This window comes from Aquarana catesbeiana, linkage group LG04 (assembly GCF_042186555.1).
Source record: "Aquarana catesbeiana isolate 2022-GZ linkage group LG04, ASM4218655v1, whole genome shotgun sequence".
Classification (NCBI taxonomy): domain Eukaryota; kingdom Metazoa; phylum Chordata; class Amphibia; order Anura; family Ranidae; genus Aquarana; species Aquarana catesbeiana.
The window spans coordinates 683,577,786-683,595,532 of record NC_133327.1 but is presented as its reverse complement, the minus strand read 5'-3'; the positions used below and the strand labels follow the sequence as shown (position 1 = coordinate 683,595,532).

Genomic DNA, 17,747 nt, shown 5'->3' with positions numbered 1-17,747 from the left:
CAGCTCCATGGAAAGGAGCAGAGTCCTCCAGCAGAGCAGAGTATTTCAGGAGAGGAGAGTTATAGAGGAAGAAGCAGAGTCCTCCAGCAGAGCAGAGTATTTCAGGAGAGGAGAGTTATAGAGGAAGGAGCAGAGTCCTCCAGCAGTGCAGAGTATTTCAGGAGAGGAGAGTTATAGGGGAAGGAGCAGAGTCCTCCAGCAGTGCAGAGTATTTCAGGAGAGGAGAGTTAGAGAGGAAGGAGCAGAGTCCTCCAGCAGAGCAGAGTATTTCAGGACAGGAGAGTTAGAGAGGAAGGAGCAGAGTCCTCCAGCAGAGCAGAGTATTTCAGGAGAGGAGAGTTATAGAGGAAGATGCAGAGTCCTCCAGCAGAGCAGAGTATTTCAGGAGAGGAGAGTTATAGAGGAAGATGCAGAGTCCTCCAGCAGAGCAGAGTATTTCAGGAGAGGAGAGTTATAGAGGAAGAAGCAGAGTCCTCCAGCAGAGCAGAGTATTTCAGGAGAGGAGAGTTCTAGAGGAAGGAGCAGAGTCCTCCAGCAGTGCAGAGTATTTCAGGAGAGGAGAGTTATAGAGGAAGATGCAGAGTCCTCCAGCAGAGCAGCGTATTTCAGGAGAGGAGAGTTATAGAGGAAGGAGCAGAGTCCTCCAGCAGAGCAGAGTATTTCAGGAGAGGAGAGTTATAGGGGAAGGAGCAGAGTCCTCCAGCAGAGCAGAGTATTTCAGGAGAGGAGAGTTATAGAGGAAGGAGCAGAGTCCTCCAGCAGTGCAGAGTATTTCAGGAGAGGAGAGTTAGAGGAAGGAGCAGAGTCCTCCAGCAGTGCAGAGTATTTCAGGAGAGGAGAGTTAGAGAGGAAGGAGCAGAGTCCTCCAGCAGAGCAGAGTATTTCAGGACAGGAGAGTTAGAGAGGAAGGAGCAGAGTCCTCCAGCAGAGCAGAGTATTTCAGGAGAGGAGAGTTATAGAGGAAGGAGCAGAGTCCTCCAGCAGAGCAGAGTATTTCAGGAGAGGAGAGTTATAGAGGAAGGAGCGGAGTCCTCCAGCAGTGAAGAGTATTTCAGGAGAGGAGAGTTATAGAGGAAGGAGCAGAGTCCTCTAGCAGTGCAGAGTATTTCAGGAGAGGAGAGTTATAGAGGAAGGAGCAGAATCCTCCAGCAGTGCAGAGTATTTCAGGAGAGGAGAGTTATAGAGGAAGGAGAAGAGTCCTCCAGCAGAGCAGAGTATTTCAGGAGAGGAGAGTTATAGAGGAAGGAGCAGAGTCCTCCAGCAGTGAAGAGTATTTCAGGAGAGGAGAGTTATAGAGGAAGGAGCAGAGTCCTCTAGCAGTGCAGAGTATTTCAGGAGATGAGAGTTATAGAGGAAGGAGCAGAGTCCTCCAGCAGTGCAGAGTATTTCAGGAGAGGAGAGTTATAGAGGAAGGAGCAGAGTCCTCCAGCAGAGCAGAGTATTTCAGGAGAGGAGAGTTATAGAGGAAGGAGCAGAGTCCTCCAGCAGAGCAGAGTATTTCAGGAGAGGAGAGTTATAGGGGAAGGAGCAGAGTCCTCCAGCAGAGCAGAGTATTTCAGGAGAGGAGAGTTATAGAGGAAGGAGCAGAGTCCTCCAGCAGTGCAGAGTATTTCAGGAGAGGAGAGTTAGAGGAAGGAGCAGAGTCCTCCAGCAGTGCAGAGTATTTCAGGAGAGGAGAGTTAGAGAGGAAGGAGCAGAGTCCTCCAGCAGTGCAGAGTATTTCAGGACAGGAGAGTTAGAGATGAAGGAGCAGAGTCCTCCAGCAGAGCAGAGTATTTCAGGAGAGGAGAGTTATAGAGGAAGGAGCAGAGTCCTCCAGCAGAGCAGAGTATTTCAGGAGAGGAGAGTTATAGAGGAAGGAGCGGAGTCCTCCAGCAGAGCAGAGTATTTCAGGAGAGGAGAGTTATAGGGGAAGGAGCAGAGTCCTCCAGCAGTGCAGAGTATTTCAGGAGAGGAGAGTTATAGAGGAAGGAGAAGAGTCCTCCAGCAGAGCAGAGTATTTCAGGAGAGGAGAGTTATAGAGGAAGGAGCAGAGTCCTCCAGCAGTGAAGAGTATTTCAGGAGAGGAGAGTTATAGAGGAAGGAGCAGAGTCCTCTAGCAGTGCAGAGTATTTCAGGAGATGAGAGTTATAGAGGAAGGAGCAGAGTCCTCCAGCAGTGCAGAGTATTTCAGGAGAGGAGAGTTATAGAGGAAGGAGCAGAGTCCTCCAGCAGTGCAGAGTATTTCAGGAGAGGAGAGTTGGAGGAAGGAGCAGAGTCCTCCAGCAGAGCAGAGTATTTCAGGAGAGGAGAGTTATAGAGGAAGGAGCAGAGTCCTCCAGCAGAGCAGAGTATTTCAGGAGAGGAGAGTTATAGAGGAAGGAGCAGAGTCCTCCAGCAGAGCAGAGTATTTCAGGAGAGGAGAGTTGGAGGAAGGAGCAGAGTCCTCCAGCAGAGCAGAGTATTTCAGGAGAGGAGAGTTATAGAGGAAGGAGCAGAGTCCTCCAGCAGAGCAGAGTATTTCAGGAGAGGAGAGTTATAGAGGAAGGAGCAGAGTCCTCCAGCAGTGCAGAGTATTTCAGGAGAGGAGAGTTATAGAGGAAGGAGCAGAGTCCTCCAGCAGAGCAGAGTATTTCAGGAGAGGAGAGTTGGAGGAAGGAGCAGAGTCCTCCAGCAGAGCAGAGTATTTCAGGAGAGGAGAGTTATAGAGGAAGGAGCAGAGTCCTCCAGCAGAGCAGAGTATTTCAGGAGAGGAGAGTTATAGAGGAAGGAGCAGAGTCTTCTAGCAGAGCAGAGTATTTCCGGAGAGGAGAGTTATAGAGGAAGGAGCAGAGTCCTCCAGCAGAGCAGAGTATTTCAGGAGAGGAGAGTTATAGAGGAAGGATCAGAGTCCTCCAGCAGTGCAGAGTATTTCAGGAGAGGAGAGTTATAGAGGAAGGAGCAGAGTCCTCCAGCAGAGCAGAGTATTTCAGGAGAGGAGAGTTGGAGGAAGGAGCAGAGTCCTCCAGCAGAGCAGAGTATTTCAGGAGAGGAGAGTTATAGAGGAAGGAGCAGAGTCCTCCAGCAGAGCAGAGTATTTCAGGAGAGGAGAGTTATAGAGGAAGGAGCAGAGTCTTCTAGCAGAGCAGAGTATTTCCGGAGAGGAGAGTTATAGAGGAAGGAGCAGAGTCCTCCAGCAGTGCAGAGTATTTCAGGAGAGGAGAGTTATAGAGGAAGGAGCAGAGTCCTCCAGCAGTGCAGAGTATTTCAGGGAGATGATCTTCTGCAAGCCAGAGTGCTCAAGAGCGTTAATAATCTTTTTAACCTGGAAAAACAATCACTTACCATTATCACGGCTATAGATGGATTGAAATGCGGCTTGTCCCTCCCGAACCAGACAAATTTTCATGTATGGTCAGCTTTACAATCCCCCTTCCACATAGACCAGCATTGTTCCCGCCTCCCAGCTGTCTATAATACCCCTCTTAGGGCAGTCAGCTCCACAAATCTATCAGGCCCCGTAGGCACCTAAACCAGTCACCCGTACCCCAGAAAACCACACTCACCGCAGCGACACGAGCCCAGCTCCTGTTGTACCAACTCCAGTTTTATCTGGCAGCGGTAGCAGCGGCGGCGGCTCTTCTGTTTGGGGCGGTTACGGTCGGGCCCTTCGCCGCTGTCTAGTAGTCGAGGCCGTTTCATTGGAGATGGTTCGTCCTCTGACTGGGAATCTGGAGCAGAAAAATAAAACAGGCAACACTTAATACACAGAAACATCTCAAAGTGGACCTGTCAGTAAACAAGTCTGCATGAATAAATCCCTGACCCCGCAATTTACAGGAAAAGGATCTTTTTTCAGAAAAAACTCCACCCTTTATCATTAAAGCCTTTGAGCTCCAATCAGTGACTTTGCCCAGGCTGAGATGAGGTCATCAGTCTGCTGCAGGCAGGTGGAAGCATTTCCTCAGTCTCCCCTTTGCCAGTGATCAGACTGTACATTGTAACTTTGCAGCAAGTCATAAGGTAGGAGGCAGCAGCATGGGGCTGGTTGGTGCACAGGCACCAGGATTTATATGAGCCAGCATTCCAAGCCAGTAAGGTAAAGTGGTACTAACCCCCCCCATCCCCCCCACACTTACCTGTATTGCTGTGTTCCCTTCAAAGCATATACTTACCCACACAGCAGTAAACGTGGAACTAAATTCCCAAAAATAAGTTAGTTCTGCTCTAAGGGCATCCTGAATGCAGCCTGAACAAAGGTGGTGCTGGTTATGTGGTCCACTTGCTTCTATGTGCAGCCATTTCTTAAATAGTGTGACGCATGCTAGTTCTGTGGCAGCGATTCAATGGTTAAGTGTAGCCACACTGCCCTGGACATAGTATGTATCAGCCCAAAAAATGTCTGAGCCACATGAAGGTTATTTCCTTATTTCCAAAGGTTGGGACATCTCAGATTTTAATTTTTGACCTTTCCATATATATGGAAATTCCTTGTGTGTTCAATAAGACAGGAAATGAGCTAGTAGCTTTCTATAGATAGGGACCTGGAGGTCTGGTGGCTTCCTATGGGTAGGGACTTGGAGAACTAGTGACTTCCTATGGGTGGGGACATGGAGGTCTAGTGGCTTCCCATGGGTAGGGACTTGGAGGTCTAGTGGCTTCCCATGGGTAGGGACTTGGAGGTCTAGTGGCTTCCCATGGGTAGGGACTTGGAGGTCTAGTGGCTTCCTATGGGTAGGGACTTGGAGGACTAGTGGCTTCCCATGGGTAGGGACTTGGAGGTCTAGTGGCTTCCTATGGGTAGGGACTTGGAGGTCTAGTGGCTTCCCATGGGTAGGGACTTGAAGGTCTAGTGGCTTCCTATGGGTAGGGACTTGGAGGACTAGTAGCTTAGTATGGGTAGGGACTTGGAGGACTAGTAGCTTAGTATGGGTAGGGACTTGGAGGACTAGTGGCTTCCTATGGATAGGGACTTGGAGTCTAGTGGCTTCCTATGGGTAGTGACTTGGAGGACTAGTGGCGTCTTATGAGTAGGGAATTGTAGGTCTTCTTGCTTCCTATGGGTAGGGACTTGGAGGACTAGTGGCATCTTATGGGTAGGGACTTGGAGAATTAGTGGCTTCCTATGGGTAGGCACTTCGGGAACTAGTGGCTTCCTATGGGTAGGGATTTGAAAAACTAGTGGCTTCATATGAGTAAGGACTTGAAGAACTAGTGGCTTCCTATGGGTAGGGACATGGGGAACTAGTGGCTTCATATTTGCAGGGACTTGCAGGGCTATTGGCTTCCTATTGGTAGAAACTTGGGAGGACTTTTGGCTTCCTATGGGTAGGACCTTGACAGACTAGTGGTTTTCTATGAATAGGGACTTGGAGAACGATTGATTTCAAATGGTAGGGATTTGGAGAACTAGCAGCTTAATATGAGTAGGGACTTAGAGGACTAGTGGCTTCATATGGTAGGGACTTAGAGGACCAGTGGCTTTCTATGGGCAGGGACATGGAGAACTAACTGGTGGCTTCATAAAGGTAGGGTCTTTGGAGGAATAGTGACTGCTGCAGCTTGTAATGCACATTGTGAGAAGCTCACAGTGTGCGGTGAAAATCAGAGGAAGCCATTTCAGTCCAGAAGGGGAGCCGGTACAACCTGTGCAAGACTGAAAGGAAGACCAGATGGAGGATTAAACAGGAATCACTGAAATACGGGGGGGGGGTAAAGTAGGTGGGGCACCAGCTCTTGGCCCGTTAACGTAAAAGCGATTTTCCCATAAGTCAATGAAACAGAAATAAAATCGGAGGGCCCCCATAATGCTCAGGAGGGTGAATCTCAGAACTCGCTGGTTTCCCGGCTCCTCGCACTGCCGCTACCTGACAAATCAATCAATCGGTATGCAAAGCATGCACATTAGCGGGATGAGAAGTGTGAAGTGGAAACTCTTGAAATGTTCCTGTGACAAGTCAAGAGCCCCGCTGACCCCAAAAATGAATCTAATTATGTTTTCCCAGAAAGGCGTGTTTATTCCGAGGACACAGACACTTCTCCAATGATAAAAACAAGGAGGTCACATCCCCGAAAACGGCATCTCAACCGAACGTTTGGCAGCAGTTGGCTCACATGAAGAGCACCTGTCACCTTCATTCTTCCAGCCTGACATAACACGATACATGCTGAATTCACCATTATTATGCAGCTTGTATAGAGGAAAGTAACCGCTTCCAGTCCGGGCCTTTTCCTGACACTTTTTGTAACAATCAGTTTTTTTTTTTTTTTTTGCTAGAAAACTACTTAGAAACCCCAAACATTGTATATTTTTTATAAAGCAGAGACAGAAATTTGTAGGTTTTGCAATTTTTTATGTCACACGGTATTTGCGCAGCGGTGTTTCAAACAGTTTTTCAGGTAAAGAAAATACACTTTTTAAAAATTTAATGCAAAAAAAAAAAAAAACTCAACACATAACACGATTAAATATAAAAGATTAAGTTACGCCGAGTAAATAGATACCAAACATGGCACGCTTTCCCGTACAACGGCGACAAACTATGGAAATTTTACTATCCATAGACGACACTTTAAAACCCTTTACAGGTTACCACTTTATATTTACAGAAGAGGTCTGGTGCTGGAATTACTGCCCATGATCTGACATTCGCGGTGATACCTCACATGTGTGGGATGATCGCTCTTTGCGGGCATGTGGGAGCGACGCATTTGCGTGCCTTTGCATGCAAGTATAGGCACTTTCATTTTTTTTTTCTTTTACATTATTCATTTATTTTATGTTTTTCATTTTTACACTGTTGCTTTAAATGTTTTTTTAATCACTTTTATTGCTGTCACAAGAAATGTAAACATCCCTTGTGACATTAATAGCCATGTGACAGGTCCTCTTTAGGGAGAGATCTGGGGTCTCCAAGGCCCCAAATCCCTCCTCTACACTTAAAAGCATTCAAAACGCCAAAATCGGTGAGATCAAATATACAGTATCTCACAAAAGTAAGTACACCCCTCACCTTTTTGTAAATATTTTATTATATCTTTTCATGTGACAACACTGAAGAAATGACACTTTGCTACAATGTAAAGTAGTGAGTGTACAGCTTGTATAACAGTGTAAATTTGCTGTCCCCTCAAAATAACTCAACACACAGCCATTAATGTCTAAACCGCTGGCAACAAAAGTCAGTACACCCCTAAGTGAAAATGTCCAAATTGGGCCCAATTAGCCATCAACGTGACTCATTAGTGTTACAAGGTCTCAGGTGTGAATGGGGAGCAGGTGTGTTAAATTTGGTGTTATCGCTCTCACTCTCTCATACTGGTCACTGGAAGTTCAACATGGCACCTCATGGCAAAGAACTCTCTGAGGATCTGAAAAAAAGAATTGTTGCTCTACATAAAGATGGTCTAGGCTATAAGAAGATTGCCAAGACCCTGAAACTGAGCTGCAGCACGGTGGCCAAGACCATACAGCGGTATAACAGGACAGGTTCCACTCAGAACAGGCCTCTCCATGGTCCACCAAAGAAGTTGAGGTCACGTGCTCAGCGTCATATCCAGAGGTTGTCTTTGGGAAATAGACATATGAGTGCTGCCAGCATTGCTGCAGAGGTTGTAGGGGTGGGGGGGTCAGCCTGTCAGTGGTCAGACCATACGCCGCACACTGCATCAAATTGGTCTGCATGGCTGTCATCCCAGAAGGAAGCCTCTTCTAAAGATGATGCACAAGAAAGCCCGCAAACAGTTTGCTGAAGACAAGCAGACAAAGGACATGGATTACTGGAACCATGTCCTGTGGTCTGATGAGACCAAGATAAACTTATTTGGTTTAGATGGTGACAAGCGTGTGTGGTGGCAACCAGGTGAGGAGGACAAAGACAAGTGTGTCTTGCCTACAGTCAAGCATGGTGGTGGGAGTGTCATGGTCTGGGGCTGCATGAGTGCTGCCGGCACTGGGGAGCTACAGTTCATTGAGGGAACCATGAATGCCAACATGTACTGTGACATACTGAAGCAGAGCATGATCCCCTCCCTTCAGAGACTGGGCCGCAGGGCAGTATTCCAACATGATAACGACCCCAAACACACCTCCAAGATGACCACTGCCTTGCTAAAGAAGCTGAGGGTAAAGGTGATGGACTGGTCAAGCATGTCTCCAGACCTAAACCCTATTGATCATCTGTGGGACATCCTCAAACGGAAGGCGAAGAAGCGCAAGGTCTCTAACATCCACCAGCTCTGTGATGTCATCATGGAGGAGGGGAAGAGGACTCCAGTGCCAACCTGTGAAGCTCTGGTGACCTCCATACTCAAGAAGGTTAGGGCAGTGCTGGGAAATAATGGTGGCCACACAAAATATGGACACTTTGGGCCCAATTTGGACATTTTCACTTAGGGGTGTACTGACTTTTGTTGCCAGTGGTTTAGACATTAATGGCTGTGTGTTGAGTTATTTTGAGGGGACAGCAAATTTACACTGTTATACAAGCTGTACACTCACTACTTTACATTGTAGACAAGTGTCATTTCTTCAGTGTTGTCACATGAAAAGATAGAAGAAAAGATTTACCGAAATGAGAGGGGTGTACTTACTTTTGTGAGATACTGTATATATATATATATATATATATATATATATATATATATATATATATATATATATATATATCTTTTAAATGTGCCGTTTACATGCAGGTAACCTGTAAGTGATATCATGTCATCGCTTCCAGGTTACCATAGCGGAGACCAGATCCCGGCTTTGATTGGCTGCCTGACCTGGTCGCTCGGGTCTCCTGGTGGGATGGGAAGGCCGACTGCTTTTAATAGCAATTGAGCAGCTAGTAAGCCGCTCCAACTTGCTATTACAAGAGAGCTGTTTGCCGCATCTAAAAAAACGGTCCTGGGGGATCATCCCGGTACAACCACTTGAAGACCGGTGAATGTACCAAGTATGTGACCGGTCCGCAATTGGGTAATATGCCGACATCCAGGCTCAGAGTTTGGGCACTAATGCAATGTACATCATGAGTGAGATGTCTGATGTGACTGGCTCGGTGTTCTCTGTACAGCACTGCGGTATATGTCAGAGCTATATAAATGTATAATAATAATAGTGTGTGACTGTGGGGAGACATTAGAGTGTAAGCTCCTCTGGTGCAGAGACTGATGTGACTGGCTCAGTGATCTCTGTACAGCACTGTGGTATATGTCGGAGTTATATAAATGTATAATAATAATAGTGCATGATTATGGGGGGACATTAGAGTGTAAGCTCTTCTGGTACAGAGATGGATGTGACTGGCTCAGTGTTCTTTGTACAGCACCATGGTATATGTCAGAGCTACTGTATATTAGAGAAATCTTTATTTCTGACATCAGACACAGCTCCACCTGCGTAGATCCCTCACCTTCACACGGGTCTTTACCCTATTTGCTCCTTGCGATTAGCTGACACGCTGGTACTCTGACAAGCTTGTGTTTGCTTCTTCTGAAATGTCAGAGTGTGTGAAAGTTTCTAAACATACCATGTGGGAGCAACAGATTGTGCGCCACTCAGAATAGTTATTTAGCACACAATTTACAAATCACACACTTCAAAATGTCACGTCTTTGTCTGCGGGGAAAAGCATCCCTGGATGTGGGGGATAATCGGTAGAAAAACAACAACTGCAGTATTATTTTGTTGCAAATGGCAGAAATAAGCCCAAAATCCCAGCACAGAGTATGGTGCGCGCCGAACACGACAAAATCTGCCTTTTATTTCACTGCATCAGTAAATCCCAACATGGCGGGGAAGGATAGGGAACGCTGTCATGTTGTATTATCTGTGTCCTTGTTGTAGCCGTTTCCTGTCACCTCTGCCAACCTTCTCCTGTGCTGTGCAGCGAAACCCAACAAACCCGACACTATACAGCTGCTTCCCTATACAAAGGGAGACTCTATTTTTTAAACAAATAAATAAATATGTGAAAAGTATGGGGGGCATTTGTATGGCGCCCCCCGGAGTCAATACTTTGTAGAACTGCCTTTCTCTGCAAATACAGCTGCAAGTCTTTTTGGGGATGTCTCTACCAGCTTTGCACATCTAGAGAGGGACATTTTTGCCCATTCTTCTTCTTTGTAAAATATCTCAAGCTCTGTCAGATTGGATGGAGAGCGTCTGTGAACAGCAATTTTCAAGTCTTGCCACAGATTCTCAATGTGATCTAGGTCTGGACTGTGACTGGGACATTCTAACACATGAATATGCTTTGATGTAAACCATTCCATTGTAGCTCTGGCTGTATGTTTGGGGTCGTTGTTCTGCTGGAAGGTGAACCTCCGCCCCAGTCTCAAGTCTTTTGCAGACTCTAACAGGTTTTTTTTCTAAGATTGTCCTGTATTTGTCTCCATCCATCTTCTCATCAACTCTGACCAGCTTCCCTGTCCCTGCTGAAGAAAAGCATCCCCACAACATGATGCTGACACCACCATGTTTCACGGTGGGGATGGTGTGTTCAGGGTGATGTGCAGTGTTAGTTTTTCACCACACACAGTGTTTTGCTTTTAGGCCAAAAAGTTCAATTTTGGTCTCATCTGACCAGATCACCTTCTTCCACGTTTGCTGTGACCTCCACATGGCTTCTCACAAACTACAAACAGGACTTCTTATGACTTTCTTTCACCAATGTCTTTCTTCTTGTCACTCTTCCATAAAGGGCAGATTTGTGGAGAACACGACTAATAGTTGTCCTGTGGACAGATTCTCCTACCTGAGCTGTGGATCTCTGCAGCTCCTCCAGAGTTACCATGGACCTCTTGGCTCTTCTCTGATGAATGTTCTCCTTGCCCGGCCGGTCAGTTTAGGTGGACGGCCATGTCTTGGTAGGTTTGCAGTTGTGCCATACTCTTTCCATTTTCAGATGATGGATTGAACAGAGCTCCGTGAGATGTTCAAAGCTTGGGATATTTTTTTTATAACCTAACCCTGCTTTATACTTCTCCACAACTTTATCCCTGACCTGTCTGGTGTGTTCCTTGGCCTTCGAGGGGTTGTACAGCTAAAAAAAAAAATATGGCAATGTCTGATCTATATGCTATATAAATCATGAATCTAGCTGTTATTTTTGCTGAATTTTTTTTTATTTACCTGTTAGATAAATAGGCTTTATCAGCACTTCCTCATTTCCTCTCTGCATGTTCTCCTCAACTTCCGGGTTTTCGAGCGTGCTCCCTGGAGCAACTTCACGGCTTCAAAGGAACTACAATTCCCTTGATACTTAGCGGCATTGTGCATGTGCAGTGACGCTTTTTCGCTGTGTGACGACGAGCCTGAGCCACACTTCCACTTCAGCAAAGAAGGGGGCGGAGTAAAGGTGGGGCTGTGCTGAGATGGTCATTCAGATTACAATAGCAAGGCATGGGAGGCGGAGCTACAGCGTCTTAGACACGCCCGCGGCTCCCCTGCTCCCGTGCCTGTGAAGGCACACAGCGTCTCCCTGCAGGGATGTAGACCCAAGGGATGGGGCGAGCACGTTGACTAACCCCCAACCCGAACGGCTCGGATGATGGGGGCAAGCTGCTAGAGGAGGAACAGGAAGTTGAAAATTCACACACAGAAAAACAGCATTTACAAAAGAAAACGAAGGAAAAGGTAAGTGAACCAACAGTACACTACCTTAGAGGAACATATTTAGAAAATAAAAAACGAACCTTTACAACCCCTTTCAGGATGCGGTTTGTTCACTAAGGATCTCTAACAAACCTCTGAGGGCTTCACAGAACAGCTGTATTTATACTGAGATCCGTACACTGTCCCAATTTTCTAGAGCAGCCTGACTCAACCTTTTCACCCCAAAGGAACTCCTAAAATAATTTCCAGGTTTCAGGGAATCTTTACTTACACCAATTAATTGGAGGTCAACAACAAAAAGGCCCCCTACACTGGTGGTCAGAAAGTAAAACGCAACTCTTACAGACAGTTAAAAGATTGTTGTCATGATGCTCAGCTCAAGCAACCTCTGAAGGAACCCTAGAGTTCCATGCAATCCTGGTTGACAATGGCTGTTCTAGAGGCTGGGGCCTTCTGTTGTGTGATGTCCACCAATGAACGCTGAGAGGAAAATAGGTTTAAATTCTTCATAAACAGGTGAGGTCATCTACAAACCAGATACAGCTGAGATATTTTCATCTGCTTCAAAATATGGTGAAAATGAGCAGATAAAAACCACCAAGAGCAGCTTTATAATCCAACAAAACTGTCACGGGAAAAAGAAAATCTATCATCTTCGCCCTTTTAGTAATTGGCCCCGTAGGAGCATCTTGGTGACCATGGCCTCCCTCTGCAGAGAGTCTGCATGACCCTCTCCAAGTGTTAAGCTGGGGACAGATCGTTTCATCCTCCGGGGCCACGGGCAAGAGCTGGCGGTTCCTCCGAGCCTCACGAGAGGGAGAAAGACTTGTCAGTAATTAGCGATTTCCACTCTGCGGATTAGACGAGTTTCTTAAGAGGTCGGAACGGTGGGATTCCGGCATCTCCCAGCTGGTAATCTCCATCTCATTTACTGCTAAGAAGGAAGATAACCAGGCAGCATGTGACGACTAGGCAGTATGTATGCTGTACACCGAAAAGACTTACAGGAGATTATAAACGGTATGCAGTTCCATATATACAGACAAGACTATATTGTCACTTCCATCCTGACAAGTACGGCTCCTGACAAACAGAAAAACACATCACAGAAATACTTAATAAAATATTCATAATTCTGTTCAGCCAGAGTTCTAAATCACGCGGCTCCTCCGCACTGCAAAACTATAAGGGTGACACCACTGTTCACGAATGCATCCTAGGAAATTTCTGTTCTGCAAAGCTTCCTTGATGGCCTACAAAAGATCATCATCATCATACTGCTGAGGTCCTCCCTGTAAATCTACTCCTCTTTTAAGCCTCTCAAAACCTCCTTTATTCAGTGATTGAAACATGTTAGACTGAGAGCAATACAAATATGAATGCACCCACACCTACAGTGCCTTAAAAAAGTATTCATACCCCTTGACATTTCCCACATTTTGTCATGTTACAACCAAAAACGTATATGTGTTTTATTGGGATTTTGTGTGATAGACCAACACAAAGTGGCTCATAATTGTGAAGTGGAAGGAAAATGATAAATGGTTTTCAAAATGTTTTACAAATAAATATGTGAAAAGTGTGTGGGACATTTGTATGGCGCCCCCCAGAGTCAATACTTTGTAGAACCTCCTTTCTCTGCAATTACAGCTGCAAGTCTTTTTGGGGATGTCTCTACCAGCTTTGCACATCTAGAGAGGGACATTTCTGCCCATTCTTCTTCTTTGTAAAATATCTCAAGTTCTGTCAGATTGGATGGAGAGCGTCTGTGAACAGCAATTTTCATGTCTTGCCACAGATTCTCAATTGGATCTAGGTCTGGACTGTGACTGGGCCATTCTAACACATGAATATGCTTTGATCTAAACCATTCCATTGTAGCTCTGGCTGGATGTTTCGGGTCGTTGTCCTGCTGGAAGGTGAACCTCCGCCCCGGTCTCAAGTCTTTTGTGGACTCTAACAGGTTTTCTTCTAAGATTGTCCTGTATTTGGCTCCATCCATCTTCCCATCAACTCTGATCAGCCTCCCTGTCCCTGCTGAAGAAAAGCATCCCCACCACATGATGCTGCCACCACCATGTTTCACGGTGGGGATGGTGTGTTCAGGGTGATGTGCAGTGTTAGTTTTCTGCCATACATAGCGTTTTGCTTTTAGGTCAAAAAGTTGAATTTTGGTCTCATCTGACCAGAGCACCTTCTTCCACATGTTTGCTGTGTCCTCCACATGGCTTCTCACAAACTACAAACAGGACTTCTTATGACTTTCTTTCACCAATGTCTTTCTTCTTGTCACTCTTCCATAAAGGGCAGATTTGTGGAGATTACGACTAATGCCCCGTACACACGGTCAGAAAATGTGTGATAGAACACACAAAGTTTGAGAGCAGGCTATAAAATTTTCCGACAACAAAATCCGTTGTCGGAATTTCCGATCGTGTGTACACAAATCCGACGCACAAAGTGCCACGCATGCTCAGAATAAAGAAAGAGATGAAAGCTATTGGCTACTGCTCCGTTTATAGTCCCGACGTACGTGTTTTACGTCACTGCGTTCAGAATGATCGGATTTTGGCTGGCATTTCCAGTTTCATTGCCAATTCTTGAGCTTTCAGACTGGTCTTTGGATTGTTGCAGGAAGCCACTAGTGGAAAAACACATAAGTACTCAAAGGATCAGACTCGCAGCAGATTTCTGGTTCCAAACATATCCACCATCGCAGGCTCCCTATAACAGGCAATCAGGCAATTAACTGAGATGGAAATGGGAGATGAGCTACCTCAGCTGATAAAAAGAAAACAGGACTGAGCCTAGACCTGTCCACTGTCTCAGGATAAAGACTAGAGCACTGGCTTGCAGATTGTGTTGTAAATTACACTGCTCATCACCGGCAGCAGAAAAAGAGTGGGGCATGTTCGAGGACGTCTTTAACTTCTACATGGAGAAAGCACCCCGGTGAGGCACCCCCAGGATCTCTTCTCCAGTGTACCATTGGGATCTCTTCTCCATTGCCAGTGGGCAGTTTTAAGCCTGTTTGACTCATACAGCATACGCTGTTTTGGGTCCCAACCTTTCGGTAAGCCTCCATTCATATGGGTGGTGGTATTTGCACAAGTTTGGTTTTTCACATTATATTCCTGAGAAGGCCTCCAAGATCGTATATCTTCCCCTGGTCTTCATCATCTATACCATTGCCATTGGGCAGTAAAGGCTTGTTTTGATCTATGTAGCATATGCTATCTTTAGGTCCAAAATCCATGGTACGCCTTCATTACTTTGGGGATTGTCTGATCACTATTTTAGTTATATATTCACGTGGTGATTTTATGGTTTCACAAAAAGATGGACTTTTGATCTATTGATAATGGACATTTATTATTATGAGAATTTTATACGTTGATATTCACATTTGTCATTTCACTTTTGTATAATTTATAGCGCTGCACTTATTTTATATATCTTACGGTTTACAGCAAAAATTCTATTTGCAGTATTAGCGGTTTACACGTTTGAGTTAGCGCAAAGTTATTTAGTTTTTTCTGTACAAAGTTTGAGAGCTTGCTATAAAATTTTCCGACAACAAAATCCGTTGCCGGAAATTCCGATCGTGTGTACACAAATCCGACGCACAAAGTGCCACGCATGCTCAGAATAAATAAAGAGATGAAAGCTATTGGCCACTGCCCTGTTTATAGTCCCGACGTACGTGTTTTACGTCACCGCGTTCAGAATGATTGGATTTTCCAACCAACTTTGTGTGACCGTGTGTATGCAAGACAAGTTTGAGCCAACATCCGTCGGAAAAAATCCATGGATTTTGTTGTCGGAATGTCCGATCAATGTCCGACCGCGTGTACAGGGCATTATAGTTGTCCTGTGGACAGATTCTCCCACCTGAGCTGTGGATCTCTGCAGCTCCTCCAGAGTTACCATGGACCTCTTGGCTTCTTCTCTGATGAATGCTCTCCTTGCCCGGCCGGTCAGTTTAGGTGGACGGTCATGTCTTGGTAGGTTTGCAGTTGTACCATACTCTTTCCATTTTCCGATGATGGATTGAACAGAGCTCCGTGAGATGTTCAAAGCTTGGGATATTTTTTTATAACCTGACCCTGCTTTATACTTCTCCACAACTTTATCCCTGACCTGTCTGGTGTGTTCCTTGGCCTTCATGATGCTGTTTGTTCACTAAGGTTCTCTAACAAACCTCTGAGGGCTTAGCAGAACAGCTGTATTTATACTGAAATTAAATTACATACAGGTGGACTCTATTTACTAATTAGGTGACTTCTGAAGATAATTGGTTCCACTTGATTTTAGTTAGGGGTATCAGAGTAAAGGGGGCTGAATACAAATGTCCCCCCCCACACTTTTCACATATTTATTTGTAAAAAAAATTGAAAACCATTTATCATTTCCTTTCCCTTCACAATTATGGGCCACTTTGTGTTGGTCTATCACATAAAATTCCAATAAAATACATTTATGTTTTTGGCTGTAAAATGACAAAATGTGGAAAATTTCAAGGGGTATGAATACTTTTTCAATGCACTGTATATACAATATATTTTGTAATTGAATGTAATTAAACGGACCCTTACAATTCAATCTTTTTCCGCAAATCTCTAAAACATCCCATGTGGTAGCTTTACACCTCCTACAATGTGAAATAACCTTCCAACTTTGTGTGCCTCCAATGGTGAGATTTCCCTGCAGTAGTTTGTGTCTCTGCCCCTCCCACAATGCTGAGATTTCCTGCAGTAGCTTGTGTCTCTGCCCCTCCCACAATGGTGAGATTTCCTGCAGTAGTTTGTGTCTCTGCCCCTCCCACAATGGTGAGATTTCCTGCAGTAGTTTGTGTCTCTGCCTCTCCCACAATGCTGAGATTTCCTGCAGTAGTTTGTGTCTCTGCCCCTCCCACAATGCTGAGATTTCCTGCAGTAGCTTGTGTCTCTGCCCCTCCCACAATGGTGAGATTTCCTGCAGTAGTTTGTGTCTCTGCCCCTCCCACAATGGTGAGATTTCCTGCAGTAGTTTGTGTCTCTGCCCCTCCCACAATGGTGAGATTTCCCTGCAGTAGTTTGTGTCTCTGCCCCTCCCACAATGGTGAAATTTCCCTGCAGTACTTTGTGTCTCTGCCCCTCCCACAATGGTGAGATTTCCTGCAGTAGTTTGTGTCTCTGCCCCTCCCACAATGGTGATATCTTCTAGCTGATGAATTAACCACTTGGCCTCCGGAAGGTTTTATCCCCTTCATGAGCAGGCCATTTTTTGCTATTCAGCACTGCGATACTTGAACTGGTAATTGCGCGGTCATGCGACGCTGCACCAAAATACAATTTAGATATTTTTTTCTACACAAATAGAGCTTTCTTCTGGTGGAATTTGATCACCTCTGCGTTTTCTAACAAAAAAAGACTGAAAACGTTGAAAAAAAACAAAAAAAACCCCAAAATGATATTTCTACTTTCTGCTATAAAACATATCCTAAAACAAAAATAAAATTTCTTCATAAATTTAGGGCAAAATTTATTCTGCTACATGTCTTTAGTAAAAAAAAAAAAAAAAATCCCAATAAGTGTATATATTGATTGGTTTGTGTGAAGGTTATAGCGTCTACAAACTATGGGATATATACTGGAATATACGCATCTATAGACGCTATACTAGTAATGGTGGTGATCAGTGACTTATAGTGGGACTGTGATAGTGTGGCGGGCAATCTGACGCTAACTGACACCACCAGTGACATGAATACAGTGATCAGTGATAATAATATACACTGTACTAATGGCATTGGCCGGGAAGGGGTTAACCTCTAGGGGCAATCCAGGGGTTACCTGTGTGCCTAACCAGTGTTTACGTGTCTAATGTGTGTATACTGTGCTGCTTTTACTTACTAATCTTAATGCTTTTCAGAGTTGTGCATGCAATTGGACACAGCAGATCAGCAGGTTTCAATTAAAATCATTGGCTGAAATCTGCTGCCAAATTCGTGCTGTGTCCAAACGGGTCGGCAGAGGGTGCGTGCACGCGCGTGCCAAATCCAGAAGCAAACCGGCAATGTACCATGTACATGGTCATGCTTGCACCTAAGGAGCACAATACTTATATATACGTTGTGGTTTGCAGGTGATTTACCGGGGTTATGGCTGAAGCTATCAGCCATAACGCCGGTATTTTT

General features: G+C 45.2%; 1 protein-coding gene across 1 annotated transcript in view; it reads right to left on the bottom strand.

Moving 5' to 3' along the window:
- Positions 1-17,747, bottom strand: part of ZFAND3 (zinc finger AN1-type containing 3) — a 208,370-nt gene that overhangs the window by 28,217 nt on the left and 162,406 nt on the right. Inside the window, exon 5 of the mRNA XM_073628748.1 lies at positions 3,525-3,689. Coding sequence (XP_073484849.1) covers positions 3,525-3,689 — 165 coding nt within the window. The remainder of the gene's footprint in view (positions 1-3,524; positions 3,690-17,747) is intronic.